The following is an 18,900-nucleotide window of genomic DNA, read 5'->3' on the forward strand; positions in this document are numbered from 1 at the left end:
CTCATATACATCAGGTCCTTTTATTATTATTTGTTAGATTTATATACTGCCCTTCATCAAAAGATCTCAGGGCGGGTATGAGGGGGTTTTCTCAGGGTGTGAAGATGAAGAAGCAAAGCTCTTGGCAAGATTCACTTCTCTGCACGTGGCTTGAAAATTAAAATATAATGGAGATACACAACTTTGTGCTTTATTATATTATCTCTCTTTTTTATTCTCTTTTTTTCTCCTGTCTTTTTTTCCTCATTCCCTCATTTATTTTTCTTCTTCTGTATCTTTAATTTTATTTAGTTTGGTTTTTATTGTATCGCACGTTGAAAACTCTTAATGAAACTGATTAACAGAAAGATCTCAGGGCAGTTCACGAGATAAAAAAAATACAAGATAAAAGCACGAACAGTTAAAACAGAAACAACAAAACAATAACCCACCCAAACACATTTAAAATGCTGTAGTAGAATATTAATCGGCCAACGGTTGTACTCTCATATTCTGAATCAGAAAGCTCTTTTCTTTCATTCTTTCCCTGGTTTATTATGTTCATATCGCAACCTTCCTCCCAAAGGGGCCCAAGGTAGCAAACAACAAGTGATAAAACATCTTAAAAGGTATTTTTAAGTTCCAATACAGACGCAGCCGGATCTCCAAAGGCATGTTGAGAAAAAAGGAAGGTCTTTGGGAGCCTGTGGATCCCGGCTTGAGCAGGTTCCCTGGATCCCTTTTACTCCCCGCCTGCCCCTTCAGAGATGCGAGTTGCACGAAGCTTCAGGGCCTTACTTCTGAGTAATCCTGCACAGGGCCTGCGCCGTAACCATCTCCGCCCCGGACGGTCCCGCTTCCTGCAGACCAGGCTCCGCTTCGCAATGCGGAGTCTCACCGCGCCTCTCCTACCTCGCAGGGCTGTTGGGAGGGTAAAATCGAGCCACGATAGCGAAAAGGAAGCGGATCTTTGCCGCGTCGCTACTTCCCCTTTAAACGCCGCCCGCGGCCAGAGCAAACTCCTCTGTTTCTCTTTCTGCCTCCCTCCCTCTCTCTCCCCGCCCTCCTTCCCTCCCTCCCTCCTTCCTTCCTTCCCGCCCGCCTTCTCTCGCCCAGCCCCGCCGCCCGAGCGAAGCGCAACTTTCTTCGCCCCGGCGCGGCGTCGGATCCGCGCGCTCTCCCGCCAACGGGGCTTCCCCTCCTCTGCTCCCCGACGCCCCTCGACGCCCTTCTTTTCCGCCCTCCTTCCCACCCACCCCACTTCCTCCCCGCCTCCTCCTCTGGATCTTCGCGGGTCTCGCCGCGCTCCCGCTGCCCCCTCTCCCCAATTTGAGGAGGGCGCCTCCCCCACAACACTTTCCTCTCCGGGCGCCCCCTCCAACCTATGACCGGCTAAACACCTGACGGCTACTTTCTCCCCGCTTATCCCATCTCCTCCGGGGGTTCCGCCCCCCCAATCCCTATTTGCGCCCCCTCTGTTCCCTCCTCGCAGCCCCTCGGAGTTTGCCCGCCCCTTCCAGCCCCCCAACTTCTGCCCCCTCGGCCGGCGTTGCTGCTGCTGCTGCTGCGGCCGCTTGTCCCTCCGCGCCGCGCCCGGCCCCGCTGCCCTCCTCCTCCGGGACTGATGAAGGCGGCCGGCGGCTCCGAGGGGGCGGACGGCGACGGGGCGGACGGCGAGCGGGAGCCGTTGAACCCCGAGGCCTCGGAGACGCTGGGCGTCTCGGCCACGTACCGCGAGTTCGTCCGTCGGAGCTACCTGGAGCTCATGAGCGCCAACCAGCACTCGCTGCATGCGCTCAACTGGCGCCGCCTCTACCTCAGCCGGGCCAAGCTCAAGGCGTCCAGCCGCACCTCGGCGCTGCTCTCCGGCTTCGCCATGGTAAGGAGAGACCCCGCGGTTTGGGAAGGATGGAGCCCGACCGGGGGGGTTCCCGCCAGGCCCCCCGGGGCGCCCTCCCCCTACACACACGAGGTTTTGGTCTCGCAGCGCCCGTCCCGTCCAGGGCTGGTGGGAGCCGCAGTCCAGAGCGCATGGAGGGCGCCAGGTTGGCGAAGGCTACTCTGACATTCCTTGGCGCGGGTTGGACTAGATGACCCTCCGGGTTCCCTTCCAACTCTACACTGCTGTGATTCTAACCCCAAACTTGGCTGTTTTTTGGACTATGACTCCCACCATCCCTAGTCAGCAGGAGCTGTGGTCAGGGATGATGGGAATTGTAGTCCCCAAAGAGCTGGAGACCCAGGTTTGGGAAAACTGTTGTAACTGTACTTCCCCACTCCACCCCAGCCCAGCCAAGAAATAACCCAGACCTGCTGATCCCCTGGCCATATAATGCTTCCTAACTGGGTGCATCCCTCACATTGCCCAGAGAACACAGAAGCAACAGCACTTGTTCCAGGGATGTAACCACTAGGCACTGTGCTCACTTTCTGAAGAACTTATGGGCCCTGCTTCCTTTTCACACCCTGCTAAGCCTGCTTACGGTTTTCTCCTCCAAGGAGAACCTGGACATCTCCCTGCACTAACCACTGGTCATTGCTTCCCTTGTCCCAGATAATCCTAGTACATTAACTATTGCAGACTTTGATCTCCTGTCTCACTCCCTGGCTTGTGGTTCAAGGAGGGGGTGCTTCCCAGAGTTATGAAAAGAGCCTGGGAGTTTTGACCAAAATCTACTCTTTTTGTAAAACAGGATCAGGTCTTTCCAGAGCGGTTCTATGCAGGACACTTGAGGACTGGCATAGGAGTTGGTGGGTTGGAGCAGAGAAGTCAGGTGTGGTCCCCCCATTATGGTAGATTCTTCTTTCTCTCTCTCATCCTCGCTTATCCTTTCCAAAATAGGGTGGAAAGCTTGAGATGCTTTCAGCCTAGTGGCCCTTCTGTGCGGCTGCTGTTCAGCTGCAGTGAGCATGTAGGAACAGGGCCCGATCCTTGCAAGAGAAGACAGATTCCGGAGTGCTGACTTGCTGCTGAGCTAAAAAACTAAGCCACCAGCTGGGGAATGGATGTCGATTTGGAGAGAGAACTCAAATCCCTCCGGCCTCTTCTCCTTCCAAAAAGATCTGCAAACAACCCCAAAGAGTCTTGCGGCATTTTAAAGGCAAGACCTTTTGTTGTGGCACATGTTTCTGTGGACCTCCAAATATTGGGCTGGTTTTTTGTTTTGCAAGCGCAAATATGCCCTGGATGTAATGATGGCACTTTAGTGATGGGTTTAAACTGTAACGCCCACGCTTCTTCCTTCTTCATTATTGCCATCTGGAGGTGCATTTCTGATGCTATAGTACAAAAAATCCACCCCAGAACATTTTTGGAATAAAAAAAGAAGAAAATACAGGATTTCATCAGGAAGTCGTGGGACATTTACTGACTCAAAACAAAGCCCTGAAATGCACCCCTAATGTTCGAAGGGGCCCTAAGTGTATCTGATTGTGTCCACAAAAGCTTATGCCACAATAAGGCAGTCTTTTGATGTGCTTAAGAATTTGGTGTGTGCTGGAAAGTGACTGGAATTCAGATCCTGGGTTATCTTGGAAAGGGATCTGTCTTTCCCACATAGTTTGAAAATACTCTCTGGACTTAGATTTATGTTCCTTGTCATGTGACTTTGCATTTTGGAGCCATCTCAAACCTCCCTCTCTCAGTTCTTCTCCACAACTCTCTTTGCTCGTAGGCCTTAACCTCAGAACGCCAGGGAGTCTGCCACACGTCAGAAGTAGAGAGGGTGTCTGAGCATGCACAGAGAACCCCTCAATCCAAGTTAAGCACTAAATTGTGGCTCCCCCGCATTTCATTGAATGCTTAGAATTGCCACCTTTGGCCCCAGCATATCGTGTAAAATAATTCCCATTACAGTTGTAGCTCGGTTTTCAAACATCTCCATTGACGAACTTTTCAGAACTCGAATGGCCTTCCGGAACAGATCATGTTCGAAAACCAAGGTACCACTGTACTTTAAAAAAATTAAAAAAATTAGAACCCCACATTTTCTTCCAAGATGCAGGGTTTTCCTTCCCAACCCATTTTATGTTCACAACAACCCTGTGAGGTGGGTTAGACTTCGAGAGAGTGTTTGGCTTAGAGTCGCCCTGCAGGACTGAGTGGGGAATTGAACCCTGCTCTCCTAAGAAGACCCTGTGGCAGGATCAGGCCAGAGGCCCTTCTAAATCCAGCATCCTGTTCACACAGTGGCCAACCAGACATTGCCTATGTGAAACCCACAAGTAGGAGACACGACTCCAATTCTCAGGCCGGCCCTACCATTAGGCAGAGTAAAGCAGCTGATTTTTGGGTGCTGTGGAAGGTTTCTTGTTACTGTATTTTGCAGCCAAGAAAGAAGAGAACCACTTGTGGGCTTTTTCTGTCTCCGACGACAAGCCTGACCAGCTGTGTGCCTGAATCTGTGTGTGGGTGCCACCCTACATCAAACTGTCTTGGGCCCATAGCCCGTTTGCCAGTCCACATTGCCAGTGCCTCAAAAATCAGATGCAGAGCTGGGTTCAAAACCTGCTCTGCAATTCCTAACGGTCATTATACAGCCCTTCTTGTTTTTATTACGTATAAGCACCTACAGATTGGCTCCAAATGAGCATACGCAGTGAATTCAGTGAACTGGAGAGTGGAGTGCTGTGCGTTGCATTTTCTCAAAGCATCCTTCTTTGATTTTTTTTAACCTTGCCCCTGCCCGCCTCCCGCTGCCACCAGAATAATATATATATGTTTAACTGAGAACAGGATTGCTTGGAAGCTTCTTAAGAGACACACTGAGTGTGTAACAAATGTCTTACTAATTCCAGACAGAACTCCCAGATACGAAAAATGCACAACTGGGTGAAGGCAGCCTGGGGATATTTGCTTACAGGCAAATGAGTGCCTTGGCCAATATTTCAGCCTGTTGATTGCCAAAAGCATCTAGAAAAGAGGCAGGCAAGGTTGGTGGGAGAGGGAAATGGGACAGGAAATAAAAATGAAATTATACAGATGGACAACTGTTCGGGGGCGGGGGGGACATCTAAAGCAAGATGCCCATGTACGGTAATTTGGCGCCTCTGGTTTTTAAATGTGCAAGTTCAGGCTACTCTTAATAATAATAATAATAATAATAATAATAATAATAATAATAATTTATTATTTATACCCCACCCATCTGGCTGGGCTTCCATCTGGCTGGTTGATCTTTGCAACCCAAACATTTACAGACTTTTTTTTTTTACTTTCTGGTGACCCAAAACTCTCGTTTTGCTTCCCCTTTTCTCCCTTTCACATGGGTTCTCCTGGAATTAAGCATCTCGAATGTGGTTTAAACTTCCACTTTGGGGTGTTTCGTAAGTGGGGCGTACGAAAGGACTCAGCCATGTGGAAAGTGAGCAAAACAGCAACACCATTTGGATAGAGTTTAACTTTCTGGTTTTACCAGAAAGAAGGATGCAAAGTTGGACAAAATATTTTGTGTGTGTGTGTGTGTTTGTGTGTGTGTGTGTGTATGTATTTAGTGTTTGTGTTTAAAAAACAAAAACAGCATGCAGTTCAAAGATCCTCCTTTCATTGACATGCTGGCCTTACGAAAATAATTGCTCCTGGTCAGAAGGGAATTACACTGTGCGTATACTTAGAAGCAATGTGTTTTTAGGTCCCTTAGGGGGGGGAAATGCAACAACAACCTTCTTAAACTCCTTTTCCAAAGGAAAGGCACTCTGCACATGCTCATGGACGTGTTGCCTTGAGGTATTTTGCAGGGTGAGAGAAAGGCATTCTACCTAGGATCGGAAGTGCTTTGCTTAAGATGCCGCCATTCTTCAATAGTTGTAAATACAGTCTGTATAGTTGGGGGCTCGCAACAAAATGTTGCAGCGTGAAGTGCTTCTGATCCAAAGCCACTCGCACACAGTTAGCATTCTGTATCTACTTGGCATGGTCAGCCCTCACAGCGTTCACCCTCTCAAGGTCCCCACCCCAACTGATTTTCTTAGAAAGCTGCTGATGTCTCGCTCTTGTGGGTGGGTGGAGAAGCAGTGACACACACACAGCCTGAACATCAGAAATAGAAGGACTGAAAACAGGATGGTGGTGATATGGGGATGATTACACACACATGCGCTGTATCTGATTGAAGTTTCCACTCTTAAAACCATGCTGTTGGCTTTAGCGGTTCTTGCATGGACCCAGCCTTCGGTTCCGGGCTCCGGATGATTTTCCTCTGCTTTCTTTTCTTCCTGTGATCCCGGGCCGCCCATCCCATCCAGCAGATTCTGGCCTTCTCCCACCTTAGGTAAACTTCCTTTGAAGAACGCCGCACCCTATATCCTGTAGGCACCTGCTTGCAATTCAAAACCCAGCAGCATCTGCAAAAAAAAAAAAAAAAAGGGGGGGGGGAGACCAACTACCTCCTTTTAAAGAAATCATCACTAGAACATCAATGCACAAAATGCTTGCATATGCATCTGTGCTTGAGGGTGTGTGCTTATTCATTCCTTGTCCTTCCGTGTTGAGCCCGGGTCCCTGTGTGACCATCAGTCCTTTCAACCATCGCCAAATACTTCCACCCCCAGCAGAGCTCGCTATCTCTTGCCTTTTTCAGTTGTCGTTAATAATAATAATAATAATAATAATAATAATAATAACAATAACAATAATAACAATATTTATTTATACATACATACATACATACATACATAAGGGACGCGGGTGGCGCTGTGAGTTAAACCACAGAGTCTAGGGCTTGCCGATCAGAAGGTTGGCAGTTCGAATCCCCGCGACGGGGTGAGCTCCCATTGCTTGGTCCCTGCTCCTTCCAATCTAGCAGTTCGAAAGCGCGTCAAAGTGCAAGTAGATAAATAGGTACCGATCTGGCGGGAAGGTAAACGGCGTTTCCGTGGGCTGCTCTGTTTTGCCAGAAGTGGCTTAGTCATGCTGGCCACATGACCCGGAAGCTGTACGCCAGCTCCCTCGGCCAGTAAAGCGAGATGAGCACCGCAACCCCAGAGTCTGCCACGATTGGACCTAATGGTCAGGGGTCCCTTTACCTTTACTTTACATACATACATACCCCACCCATCTGGCTGGGTTTCCCCAGCCACTCTGGGCGGCTTCCAACAAAATATTAAAATACAATAGTCCGTCAAACATTAAAAGCTTCCCTAAACAGGGCTGCCTTCAGATGTCTTCTAAAAGTCAGATAGTTGTTCTCTTTGACATCTGATGGGAGGGCGTTCCACAGGGTGGGTGCCACTACCAAAAAGGCCCTCTGTCTGGTTCCCTGTAACTTGGCTTCTCGCAGCGAGGGAAGCACCAGAAGGCCCTCGGCGCTGGAACTCCGTTTCTGGGCAGAAGGATGGGGGTGGAGACGCTCCTTCAGGTATAAGGCTATTGCACATACGGAGCACATCGTGTGTACTTTCTCCTTTACAACAACCCTGTGAGGTGGCAGGGCAGCATGATGACCACTGTGTAAAGAACCCCACAAAAGTCTGTTGCTTTGGGGGGGGGGGGAGAAGCCATGGGTGAAGGGCAGAGCCTCTTGCTCTGCATGCAGAACCTCCAGCATCTCCAGGGAGCTTCCTTATGCCGGCCCATCTGCCTCAGTGCTGTCTACACTGACTGGCAGCTTCTCTCCAGAGATTCTGGCTGACGTTTTCCCCAGTCCTATCTGGAGCAGCCAGGGATTGAACGCAGTGCCTCCTTACATGCTCTACCACTGAGCTGCAGTCCTACTGCTTCGCTATATGGCTGTAATTTGACCCCCATATTTTGCCTGAATGAATGGGCATATCGCACAGATGGCTTGAACTGAGGTAGTTAACTGATGCCCACGGCGAAATTGGCTGCATGGATTTTTAACACAGCCGGATCCTAGGCGTGTCTACTTGGAAATACAATCCTGAGTCCCATGGGGCTTATTTCCCCATTATCCGTTGCAAGCGTAGATGTGAAGGCTGCTCCCATGTCTCCTCCATCTGTTCCTTCCTATTGTGGTTGCCTTGGCTCGTTGTCCTTTGCCCTGGCCCCAAATTGGCCCGTTTTAAAAGGCGCTTTCTCTACCTGCATTAAGGTGCCGGACTTTATAAACTGTGGAGTTTTGGACTTTTCTCATCCCCACTTAGGCGCAAAGCTGACCTCCAGATGGTCGTTCCAGGCCCAACCCACCTCGCAGGGTTGTCGCAGGAGCATAGCAGCAGGGGTGTGGGGCCTGCGTACCCGAACCGCCCCAGGTTCCCTTGAAAGGAGGGTGGGCTTGAAAGGGAGAAAGCGCAGCGCAGGCCTGGCGCATTTAGATTCCCTGCCTCTTTGGCCAGCCAGGTCCCAAGGCAAGACTGCATTCCGCACGGCGTGATCTCATTTGCTTGTAACCAAAGCAACAGGGGGAGCTTAGTCAGGGAAGGGAGGATCTGAGAAGGGAGACTGGCTGCAAGGCCTATTTCAGGACCAGTTTTTTGGGGTGGGGGAGCTTGTGAAACGCAACGCCAAGAAGGCTCTTCTCTGACGCGAGCGCCATTTGGTTTGGGGGTGGCGGCGTGGGGTGGGTGGATTGGAAATGGAAGGCTGGTGGCTAAGATGCCTGGGCTTTGAGGTGGAGAAGTCTTGAGTTCGAATCTCGCCTCTGCTTAGGCAAGCTGCCACAGTCTCTCACCACCTGCCCTGTAATATGATTGGCCGGGTGGAGAGCGGGGAAGGTCACTGGATTACCTCGCAAGGTTGTTGTAAGGACCCCTGTGAGGTCCTCTGAGTGCACCCAGAGCTTCTTCTGTCCTGCTTTGTTTATGAACGGGGACTTTCTCCCATAGGGGGCTGAATCGCCGGTTTAAGGTCACCTGGAAATTGTGGGCCATGGCAGAACCCTAGAAAGTCTGTTTTCAAGCCTCGGTCCTGCAGCAGGCGAAATCGTTTGGGAGCGGAGTGCCTCTGGGCACATGCAGAGAGGAGTTCTCCTTCAATGGACAAGGTGCAGCCAGTTCCCACATACTTCCAGGCGTGCCTGTGGCCTGCACTTCTCATTTTTCGAAGCAATTTGGGGGGCTTCTAGCCTAGTCTTGCTTGGGAGATGATGTATGACCCTGGTGAGTGTGCCTTGCACACATAATTTGCCTCAGAGGTGCACAAACACTTTTGGCTTTGGCTTCCCAGGAACGATGGCAAGGCAAATGTGCGTTGGGGGCTCTTTGCTTTTTTGCTTGTGAGTTTCCTAGAGCTTGTGAACAGGGCGGCTGCTGGCAGGAGGCCCTCGCTGGGCTGCAGGAGCCAAGAGTTGAACGCTTGGTCAAAATCCCTCAGTGACCCTGTGTGCCTGACTGAGCCGATATTCTGGGTTTCTCGGCCAGTCGCTCTCAAAAGGGACCTCCCAACGAGGCTCAGAGCGGGTGTGGGGAACTCTGGCCATGAGCTTTGTCATTTGGCTCACTCTTAAAGCGGGAAATCCTGGGGGCCAAAGGGCAGCAGGAGTGTAGTGTGGTGGTTAGAGCAGGGAGCTGCGTGAGGGCGCCTCCTTTCCTCCCCTCCTCCAAGCAATGCACAACATTTGCTGCAGATCCAGCCGTAGCTTTCTTCTGGGCCTAGGGCAGCGGTAGCCCATGGTGTTGGACTACAATTCCCATCACCCCCCGACTTTGTGCGGATGGGAGTTGGGCGAGGGCCCAATGACATCTGGAGGTTGCCATGTTGGCTATCCCTTAGCCATACCTCTCCTGTCGGTCTTCCTCACTCTGCACGTGGGAGGCACTCTGCATATGCTCAGAGGCACTTGTTAGGTTGCAAGGCTGAGTAGGCTACAGCTGCTGCCACCTAGCCAGCAGTCCTGCCCCCGAAGCTAACATGAGGCTATCAGGGTTTTCTCAGGTTTGCACAGTTGTTAATACTCAATTATTAAGACGTCATAATGTGTTTCCAGTAGGTGTGGGGAGGCTCCCTTTCCTTAGTCAGTGGTTCTCAAAAGAGAGGGTGGCAAGTGCGGGGGGGGGGAAGATTCAAGGACAATCAAAGAAACATTTCAGTGCAGTATAGTATCAAAATAAATTTTTTTGCGGGGGGGATAGACAGTTGTACCTTGGATCCCGAACTCCCTGGAACGTGGATGTTTTGGCTCCCAAATGCCGCAAACCGTGAAGCGATTGTTCTTGTTTGCGAATTTTTTTTGGAACCCAAACGTCTGATGGGGCTTCCGTGGCTTCTGACTGGCTACAGGAGCTTCCTGCAGCCAATCAGAAGCCACGATTTGGTTTTCGAACGTTTTGGAAGTTTGACTTCCAGGGTACGACTGTACAACCAGAAACTACCCACGCGCCTCTTCAAGAGCAATTGGCTATTCTTCTACAGTTCTCCACTGCATATTGCTGTGAACAGGGATTTTCAAGTCTGACAAATATGAAAGATCAGAAAAGAGAAAGGCTTCTTTGTGCTGATGAGGAAACGAGAATGGGAGTCTCATATTAAACCTAATATAAATGAGATTACCCGGCAAAAGCAAGCTCACACCTCTCACTGAGCTTGTATACATACTTAAAGTACATATGTAAGAGGCTCGTTCATAATTATATTTTGGCAGTGATTCATGTTCTTACGTAGCAGCCTCGTTTTATACTTTATGATCATATTATAAAGTAGTTGTGTTCTCTGTTGAGTCTAAGCACTGCGAGGAGTTGCTTCTTTTTCTTTTCCAATGCCTTTCTTATTAATAAAAAAATCGGGGCGGTGTGAGCAGCTTTTTATTCCGAATGTGTGGCCCAGAGGGGGGAGGGAATGAGAACCACCGCCGTAGAAATAAAATTCACACTCTGCACATGCTCTTGAGTCACTGCAGCTTTTGGGGGGCCAGGATGTTTGAGAAGAAAATAGAGAAATAGAGCCTGGTCATTGGAGGGCCAGGCCTTGCAGTAGCAGACTGCAATGGGTGTGTGGGTGTGTGTTTGAACCCTGGCTGTGGGTCCCCCCCATCCCTCCCCCCCCAACTTTCCAATTCTATCCATTCATTCCCTGTCACCTCCAGCTGAGTCGGTGGCACGTGCTGCCTTGTAGGGCCTTTGCCAGCCAGCTGTCATCACTCGGTTTAATGTGGCCCACTTTCTGAAAATAAGCCCTCAGCCGCCACCGCCTCCCTCCCAGCGTAACTTGACTCAGGGCTTTGAGGTCGGAGGGGGTTAGTTTGCGGTGACGCAGCAGCCCCTCTTGGGGTTACTTTGGGGAGGTTTTTTAAGGCCACGATTCCGTTTGTTTGGAGGGGCTCCCCCATCTGTCGGGGGGAACGGACTCCCTAAACCCCTTGCTCCTCCTTTGCTTCCCAGGCTGTGGGAAACTCTCTTGCTGTGGGTTAAATCCTTCCTTCCTCTGCCATTCCCTCCCTCTCTCTCTCTCTCCTCTGCCCCCCAAACCAATCCCCATCCCCATTCTCTGGGGAAACTGCCAAGCCCCTGGGATCCTAGCCAGAGCTGGAGCCGTGAACAAATGGGAATATGGGACACTCTCCCCTCCGCCCCACCATCCCTGCAAAGGGTCCCACTGCCAAGTTGGGGTTTAGCAGGAATGCCGCTTCTACGGGCAGCCATGATGGGTCTCTGCCTCAGCCGCTGAATTGTGTGTGTGTTGCTGTGGGGAACGGCACCAAATGCAGATTGTACAGAACCCTACTTTTCCGGTTGTTTTCTGCCTTTCCTCCCAGAAGCTCAAGGCAGCGTAGGTGGCCCTCCTGCAAGCCACCTCTTTGTTTCCTCACAACGCTCCCGTGAGGGAGAGCTGCCGACATGCCTACCCAATGAGTTATGTGGGGATTTGAATTCTGGTCTCCCAGATCCTAGTCCCTAGTTCAGCTGTTACACCACACTGGCTCTCTTTGAAAGCACCATGTGGGAGCTGCAGAGATATTGGAGGAGCTGCTCCACCCGCTCCCCAGATATCTGTGGGGGAACATATTAATTATATTATATTATAATATTATATTAGTCCCATATCAAGTCACTGCCCCAAACAGCCACGTTCAGTTGAAAACTAGAGGCACCAATTGTGAGGCCACAAGTCTTTGGCCTGCCTTCTCACATCGGGATAATAATGCTGGAATTAGGAGGCTGTGGTTCTGAGAATTACTAAGCTATCTCTTTGGAAGTGTTTTGTACATGCACAGAAACACTATAGCGGCACATATTTTAGCTGTGGTTCTTGCCTCAAGTTGACAAATGACCCTTTATGTCCCTGCCATGACTCTGGCTGTTTCTGGACTGGGCAACCAGTATGTGTGTGGAAACCGCAGACAGATTGGTAGAAAGCGGAGAGTTTATTTCAGGGGTTAACTGGAAAGCGGGGTGCAGCCTCTGGGTGGGGTGTTTTGCAAATTCCTCTCAGAATGTGACACAGGAGTGGCTGGATTTGCTGCGTGCTTTTAGGAGTGCCTGTTCCTCTTCACTCGTGCTCTGTTTTATTTTGGTAACTAAAACCCCTCATACGAAGACACTGCAGCTTAGATGCTCCCTCATCCCAAAGAAACTCAGGCTGCCATCCTAAACACAAGACCAAGTCCCTTTGAACTCAGCAGGGCTTAACTTCTGAGCAAACCTGCCGGGTTTTTCTGGGCCTAAGCCAACATGCGGACTGCTTAGCACAGAGGTAGCCAACATGGGGCTCTCCGACTCCTATCAGCCCCAGTTGTGATGACAGCAATGAATTATTATTATTTATTGAATTTATATACCGCCCTATACCTGGAGGTCTCAGTGTGGTTCACAGAAAATATCACAAAATATAAAATCAAAAGAACAACAATAACGCAGTAACACCCCCCACAAAAGTGCCACATTTTAAAAGGGCATAGGTCAACCAAAGGCCTGGTTAAAAAGGAACATTTTTTGCCTGGTGCCTAAAGGTGTGCAATGAAGGTGCTAGGCGAACTTCCCTTGGAAGAGCATTCCACAGACGGGGAGCCACAGCGGAGAAGGCCCGTTCTCGTGTTGCCACCCTCCAGACCTCTCGAGGAGGCGGCACACAAAGGAGGGCTTCAGAAGGTGATCTCAGGGTCCGGTTGGGTTCATATGGAATGATGCGGTCCTTGAGGTATTGCGGTCCTGAGCCATTTCAGGCTTTATAGGTCAAAACCAGCACTTTGAATTGGGCCCGGAAACTAATTGGTAGCCAGTGCAGTTGGACCAGGATTGGTGTAATATGCTCAAACCGTCTTGCTCCGGTGAGCAACCGGGCCACTGAATTCTGCACTAGTTGTGGTTCCCAAACCGTCTTCAGAGGCCTGCGTAAAACCTTGAGGATAACAGAGCACGGACAATGGTAGTTAGGCTATCCCTGTCCAGATAGGGGCGTAGCTGGGCCACCTGCCAAAGCTGATGGGAGGCACTCCGGGCCACTGAGGCCACCTGAGCCTCGAGTGACTGCAAAGGATCCAGAACCCCCAAGCTGCAAACCTGCTCCTTCAGAGGAAGTGGGTTTTTTTAAGGCAATTAGCTTATATATCTGAGTTTCTAACACTGCTCTGAGTGTGAATGGCATTAAAGGTAAAGGTAAAGGTACCCCTGCCCGTACGGGCCAGTCTTGACAGACTCTAGGGTTGTGCGCTCATCTCACTCTATAGGCCGGGAGCCAGCGCTGTCCGCAGACACTTCCGGGTCACGTGGCCAGCGTGACAAGCTGCATCTGGCGAGCCAGCGCAGCACACGGAACGCCGTTTACCTTCCCGCTGGTAAGCGGTCCCTATTTATCTACTTGCAACCGAAGGTGCTTTCGAACTGCTAGGTTGGCAGGCGCTGGGACCGAACGACGGGAGCGCACCCCACCGCGGGGATTCGAACCGCCGACCTTTCGATCGGCAAGTCCTAGGCGCTGAGGCTTTAACCCACAGCGCCACCCGCGTCCCGTGAATGGCATTGGCCCTAGCCTATTTGGTATCAGATCCTAATTCTGCGTGTGCCTGTGTGTCCTTTCTCCCCCCAGGTGGCCATGGTCGAGGTGCAACTGGAGGATTACGACTACCCCCGGGAGCTGCTGGTGGCGTTCAGCGCCTGCACGACGGTGCTGGTGGCAGTCCACCTCTTCGCCCTCATGGTCAGCACCTGCATCCTGCCCAACATCGAGGCTGTCAGCAATATCCACAACCTCAACTCGGTCAACGAGTCCCCCCACGAGCGCATGCACCGCTACATCGAGCTGGCCTGGGGCTTCTCCACAGCCCTGGGGATCTTCCTCTTCCTCACTGAGGTAGTGCTGATTTGCTGGGTCAAGTTCCTGCCCGTCGGAAGCGCCGCCTCCGCTCGGAAGTGCTGCATCCCCGCGCCGGCCCCTTCCGGCGGCAACGCCACCGCCCCGGCCCCAACTTCGGCCTCTCCGGACAACTCCGGGTGGAACGCCGCCATGGCTTCCACCATCATTATGGTCCCGGTGGGCGTGGTCTTCATCATCTTCGCTTTGCATTTCTACCGCTCGCTAGTGGGACACAAAACGGACCGGCACCAGCAGGAGCTGGAGGAACTCAACCAGATCAAGTACCAGCTCGATGGAGAAGCCACGGCGCTGCAGGTGGTGTGAAGCTTGTTGGCCTGGCCCACGGCTCCCGGGACGGTTGTTATTTCCAGGAGAGGAGGGACTGCCTTGCAGATGTCCCAATTACCGGCTCGGTTGAGGGGACCACGAAGTCGCTGGTACAGTTGGAACTTTATCAAAAGTGGCTGTGACCTCTCCTCTTTCTATTTTTATTTTCTGCTTTTTTGGAAGGTGTTCCTTCCGCCCGCAACCTTTATAACAAAATTATTTCATGTCCCCCGGAAAAAATAAAAAGGAAAAGGGTATATGAAACGCAGAAGGATTTATTGAAATGGAAAAGGAGCCGCAAACTTGAATTCCCTGCCCAAATTCCTGCTGCCCAATGGAGTTTCCGGGATGCACTGAAATGTTTACCGAACGTGGCCTTTGAGTAAAGACACTTTCCCCCTGGGAGAAGGGTGGCGGCTTTGCTTATTTGGTTGCGGTTTGTTTTCTTGTGGCTCTTGCAGTCCCCCTCAAAACCAGAGAGAGAGAAAGGTGTCACTCAAACGAGCTGGGATTTTAAAAAAATGGGTAGGCGGGTCTGAACGAGTCAACCTGCCTTGCCATTTGTCTTCCTCCTCACCCCAGGAAGAATATCTCTATGGCTGGGATGGAGAACCTCTGGCCCTGGGTTCAAGTCCAGACCTCTCTTTCTGGCCCCCAGGGGGCTCTCTGTAGGAGGCCACTCCCCCTGTTCCCAGGCCACATTCCTCATTGGTCCTGCTTCCCGTCTTCCTCGAGTGTTTTTGCCTGGCTGGAATGTGCCCTTGAAATCTGACGATTCTTCCTTTCCTGGGCAGAGAGGCCTTAATGTGAGTGCATGGACTTTGTGAAGGTAGAAATTCACAGTCTGCCCACTTTTGCCCCACGTACCACTAGCATGTAGGCCCCAGAAACTTGGCTAGATGGGAATGCAACTGCACAAACAGGGAAATTATTTTAGCCCACTAGTTGCTGATGTTCCCTATAAGACCTCTAAACTCAAGGAACCAATCTCTGACTGTTGGCCATGCTGGCTAGCAGTTCTGATAAGAGTTGGGAACCCAATAACATTGGGGCAGCCACCTGTTTTCCAGCCCTGGCCGGACTGTTAGTTGCCACTGCTTGCCGTCCTGTTGTTTTACATCCAACCACCGCAGGCTGTGTGCCTCTGAACTGGCTGGCCAAGGGCTGGACCAGCTCTGGAAGTGGGGGTTGCTAAGCAACGGCAACATCTTCCCTTCCTCCCAGTGCTGGCAAGAAAGCTAGGTGTGGGATGCAGCCTAATGGCAGCAGTGAGGCACCCGGCTCCTGAGGTCAGAGAAAGGATGTGGGCAGTTTTAGCAGAGGGGTCTGTGTTTTGTGCGCACATGAAAGAGACACACACACACTCCCCCCACACAAATGCACTCTGTCCCTGGTCCCAGGCAGCAGTTTCTAGAGAAACCCTGTCTTTCCAGATATCGAGCAAGGGAATGTTTTCAAGATGACTCATTCCCTTGGGTGGTGTTGAAGACCGGTTCTTTTTCTCTATAGAAGGACAGTTCATCCTCAGCTGCTGGGCTTGAAGGGAAATGGTATATTTTTGTTGGACAAGGAGGAAGCGGACGACTTGAAGGAATATCTGAAGCTGAACCACCCACAGCTGCTGGTGTTCTTTTTTCCGCTTCTTTTTTTTAGGGGGGGGGGTTTATCCGTTCTGTTCCTACAAAACACCCCTTGCGTACAAGCAGACAGATCAGCGCTTTGTGTGTGAACTGTTCATCACGAGACCCCCACAGCAAATTATTTATGTGGCCCTAAATCACAAAGTTATCTGAATCCTTGCGATGGGAGCTTGTGGCCAAGGTGTTGAGCAATCTCCTGTTCCCACCGACATCCTGCTCCACCCAGCCTAGCCTGCGATCTTCAGAGGCCTGCTATTATAATTTGGGGTGGTAGTTAAAACCTGACTTTGGTGACCCCCCCCCCCCCAGTGTCAGGCCCAGCTCTGCAACTTTTCCCAGCAAGTTTTGAAAAACTTGGTGGCAGCCCCTGAGTTGGCCCACATGCGCCTTGAGTTCTCTTTGCTGGACCAGGCTAGAGGTTAGGTCTCCAACGTGGTGCCCTCATACGCCCCCTTTGCCCAAGACCTCCCTTTCCCAGTTTTTAAAATGAGGATTTTGCGGAGGCCTTTTTTGTTGCTATTTGGTTGTGGGGGTGCCTTTTTTCAAATCTGTTTTATTTGTTGTGTGTATGGGGGAAGGTCAGTGTTTTGCCTGTTTCCGTGTGTGTGTGTGTGTGTGTATGTATGTGTATTTGGCACCCATGACATTTTCTTAACAATCCCAGGCCCAATGAGGTCTGATAACCCTGCACTAGATTAGGACGCAACTCGTTTTTATAGGCGGGATATTTAAAGCGAGACATCGCCTGATATGATTCTTAAAAACAAACAAGGAAGTAAAGCAGCTGCAAGTTGCTTCTGGTTGAGCTAAGGAACTGCTGTTTCCTTCTCGGATGTTCATTGCTCAAAATCAGTCTTCCTGCCATCTGCTCCCCTCCCCTTGCAATGACTTAAAGAGAGATACAGGGACCTACAGGAAAAGTAGCTTTTGTGAGTGGGGGAGAGTCAAGAGGTTTTGAATGGGCAAAGGAGGACCTTTTAAAACATCCTTTCCTCCTCTCCGTGTTCTCTACTCACCGTTGCAGATGTTTTATTTGCTTAATGAAATGCCTTTTGGGTGCGAGGGTGGGGGCACACATCCATAGTTAAAAGCCGATTCACATTTCTAGTGAGCCGCTAAAGTTGTCGCTGATGACTTAGCAAAGGAGAAAAGGACTGAAGGCAGTCCAGGATGTTGCTGATCATTTCCTGCCGCACAATGTTTATTTTATTTATGTATTTATTTTACAAGGCTTATACACCGCTTGACTGTAATAAAACCTCAAAGCAGTTTGCAAGAAAGAATAAAACATTATTAGCAAACAGCGGTTAAAAACGACTATTAAAGCATTCAAAAATAATTAGCAATTAACAGGAAGCTAAAAACCAGATTAAAGCACATGCCAATATTACTACATGTCTGGAGAGACTTGCCTAATCAGAAATGCCCAATATTCAGCACAATAATGAGTGTTAATAATAGGCTATTTGGGGGACGGACAGACTGTATAAACTCTGGCTAGCCAATGCGGTACCCTCTTTCTTAGACTCCAGCTCCCATCAACCTCAGCCAACATGTCTAATGGTCAGGAAATGATGGGAATTGGAGTCCCAATAACCATGGTCAGTGTTAAAAGCTTACTATGAGCCACACCAGTTCAGTAGCTTGTACGCCTCAAGACAGACATTGCCTTGGCTTTTAAGCATTGTTTTCCCTTTAAGGAGGAATTGTTTAATTTGCATATTTAGCCACATGAGGCTGGGGAGGGGGGGTCACACATGGGGACAGAACACGCTGTATGTCTCAGTCTGCACTTGACCATGTATTTCTGTTCCGCTCTATCATTGGTGGAGCAAGGGAGACCAATTTCTGGCAATTTTTATTCTGTATATTTTTAAAATGAAAAATAAATCTTTTTTATGGGAGAAAAAAAGCAAAAGTTGTCCAAGTTAACTTTATGGGAACTATAGATTGTGAGCCACATTTGGCCATTTTTAGTTTTATCCGTTTGTATGTATGTGTGTGTGTTTTGTTCTTCTAAGGAAGTGTGCAACATTTATTTCAAGCTGCTCTTCGGCACCATATATGTACTATTTCAGAAGGCAGAAATGTGTAAATATTCTTTTCCCCCAAAATAACATATATACAAGAACATATCCCTGCAGGTTGAAAGCTAAGACAGAAAGGGATTCCCAGCCTAGCCTTCAGCCTGGCCAGCTACTTTTCTATATGCAGGGATTTTTGTTACTTGTGGGAGCATTTGCCTGGCAAGTTGGCCCAATGGCTCCATTGAGCTGAGATACCAACTTAATGTTCAACCTCAGTGACATTTCCACTTACAAAACAGCCACTAGTTGGAGGTATAAAGTACTTGTTCATCACTGTTGGTGCTACTCAAAGTTGAGTAGTACCACTAAAATTACTGCTTGTAGCGAACAACTGTTGTTCTTAAGGTAGGTGCAAGCACACCCGTGGTAGGAATGCTCCCTGCCGAGTTTTGCTTGGAGCAGGTTCTGGACTCTGTTTTTAGAGTTTGTTGTCCAATTGCGTATTTGCTCAAATGGTTTTCGGACCAGTTTTCCGTTTGGCATAGTGAATGCTAGCATTATGCTCAAAACAGGTCTAATCATATCTGATCAAGAGCTGTGTGCAATTCAGATACTTGCATATCTACATATTTACCTACTGCATGTGTTCAACCGGTTGTTCTTAAGAAATCAACAAAATTTTAAAATACCGCTATATGGTTTCCTCTCTCTCAGCTGCCTTCTTGAAGTATGTGTTAAGCTAACC

At 49.9% G+C, this 18,900-nt stretch overlaps 1 protein-coding gene across 1 annotated transcript; it reads left to right on the forward strand.

Annotated features, from left to right (window-relative positions):
• Positions 1–776: 776 nt before the first annotated feature.
• ORAI3 (ORAI calcium release-activated calcium modulator 3) lies at positions 777–18,046 on the forward strand. The gene is made up of 2 exons (XM_028704185.2): positions 777–1,858; positions 13,895–18,046. Exons 1-2 carry the CDS (start codon positions 1,604–1,606, stop codon positions 14,483–14,485), a joined length of 846 nt encoding a protein of 281 aa, XP_028560018.2. The 5' UTR covers positions 777–1,603; the 3' UTR covers positions 14,486–18,046.
• Positions 18,047–18,900: the final 854 nt, after the last annotated feature.

This window comes from Podarcis muralis, chromosome 13 (assembly GCF_964188315.1).
Source record: "Podarcis muralis chromosome 13, rPodMur119.hap1.1, whole genome shotgun sequence".
Taxonomy (NCBI): domain Eukaryota; kingdom Metazoa; phylum Chordata; class Lepidosauria; order Squamata; family Lacertidae; genus Podarcis; species Podarcis muralis.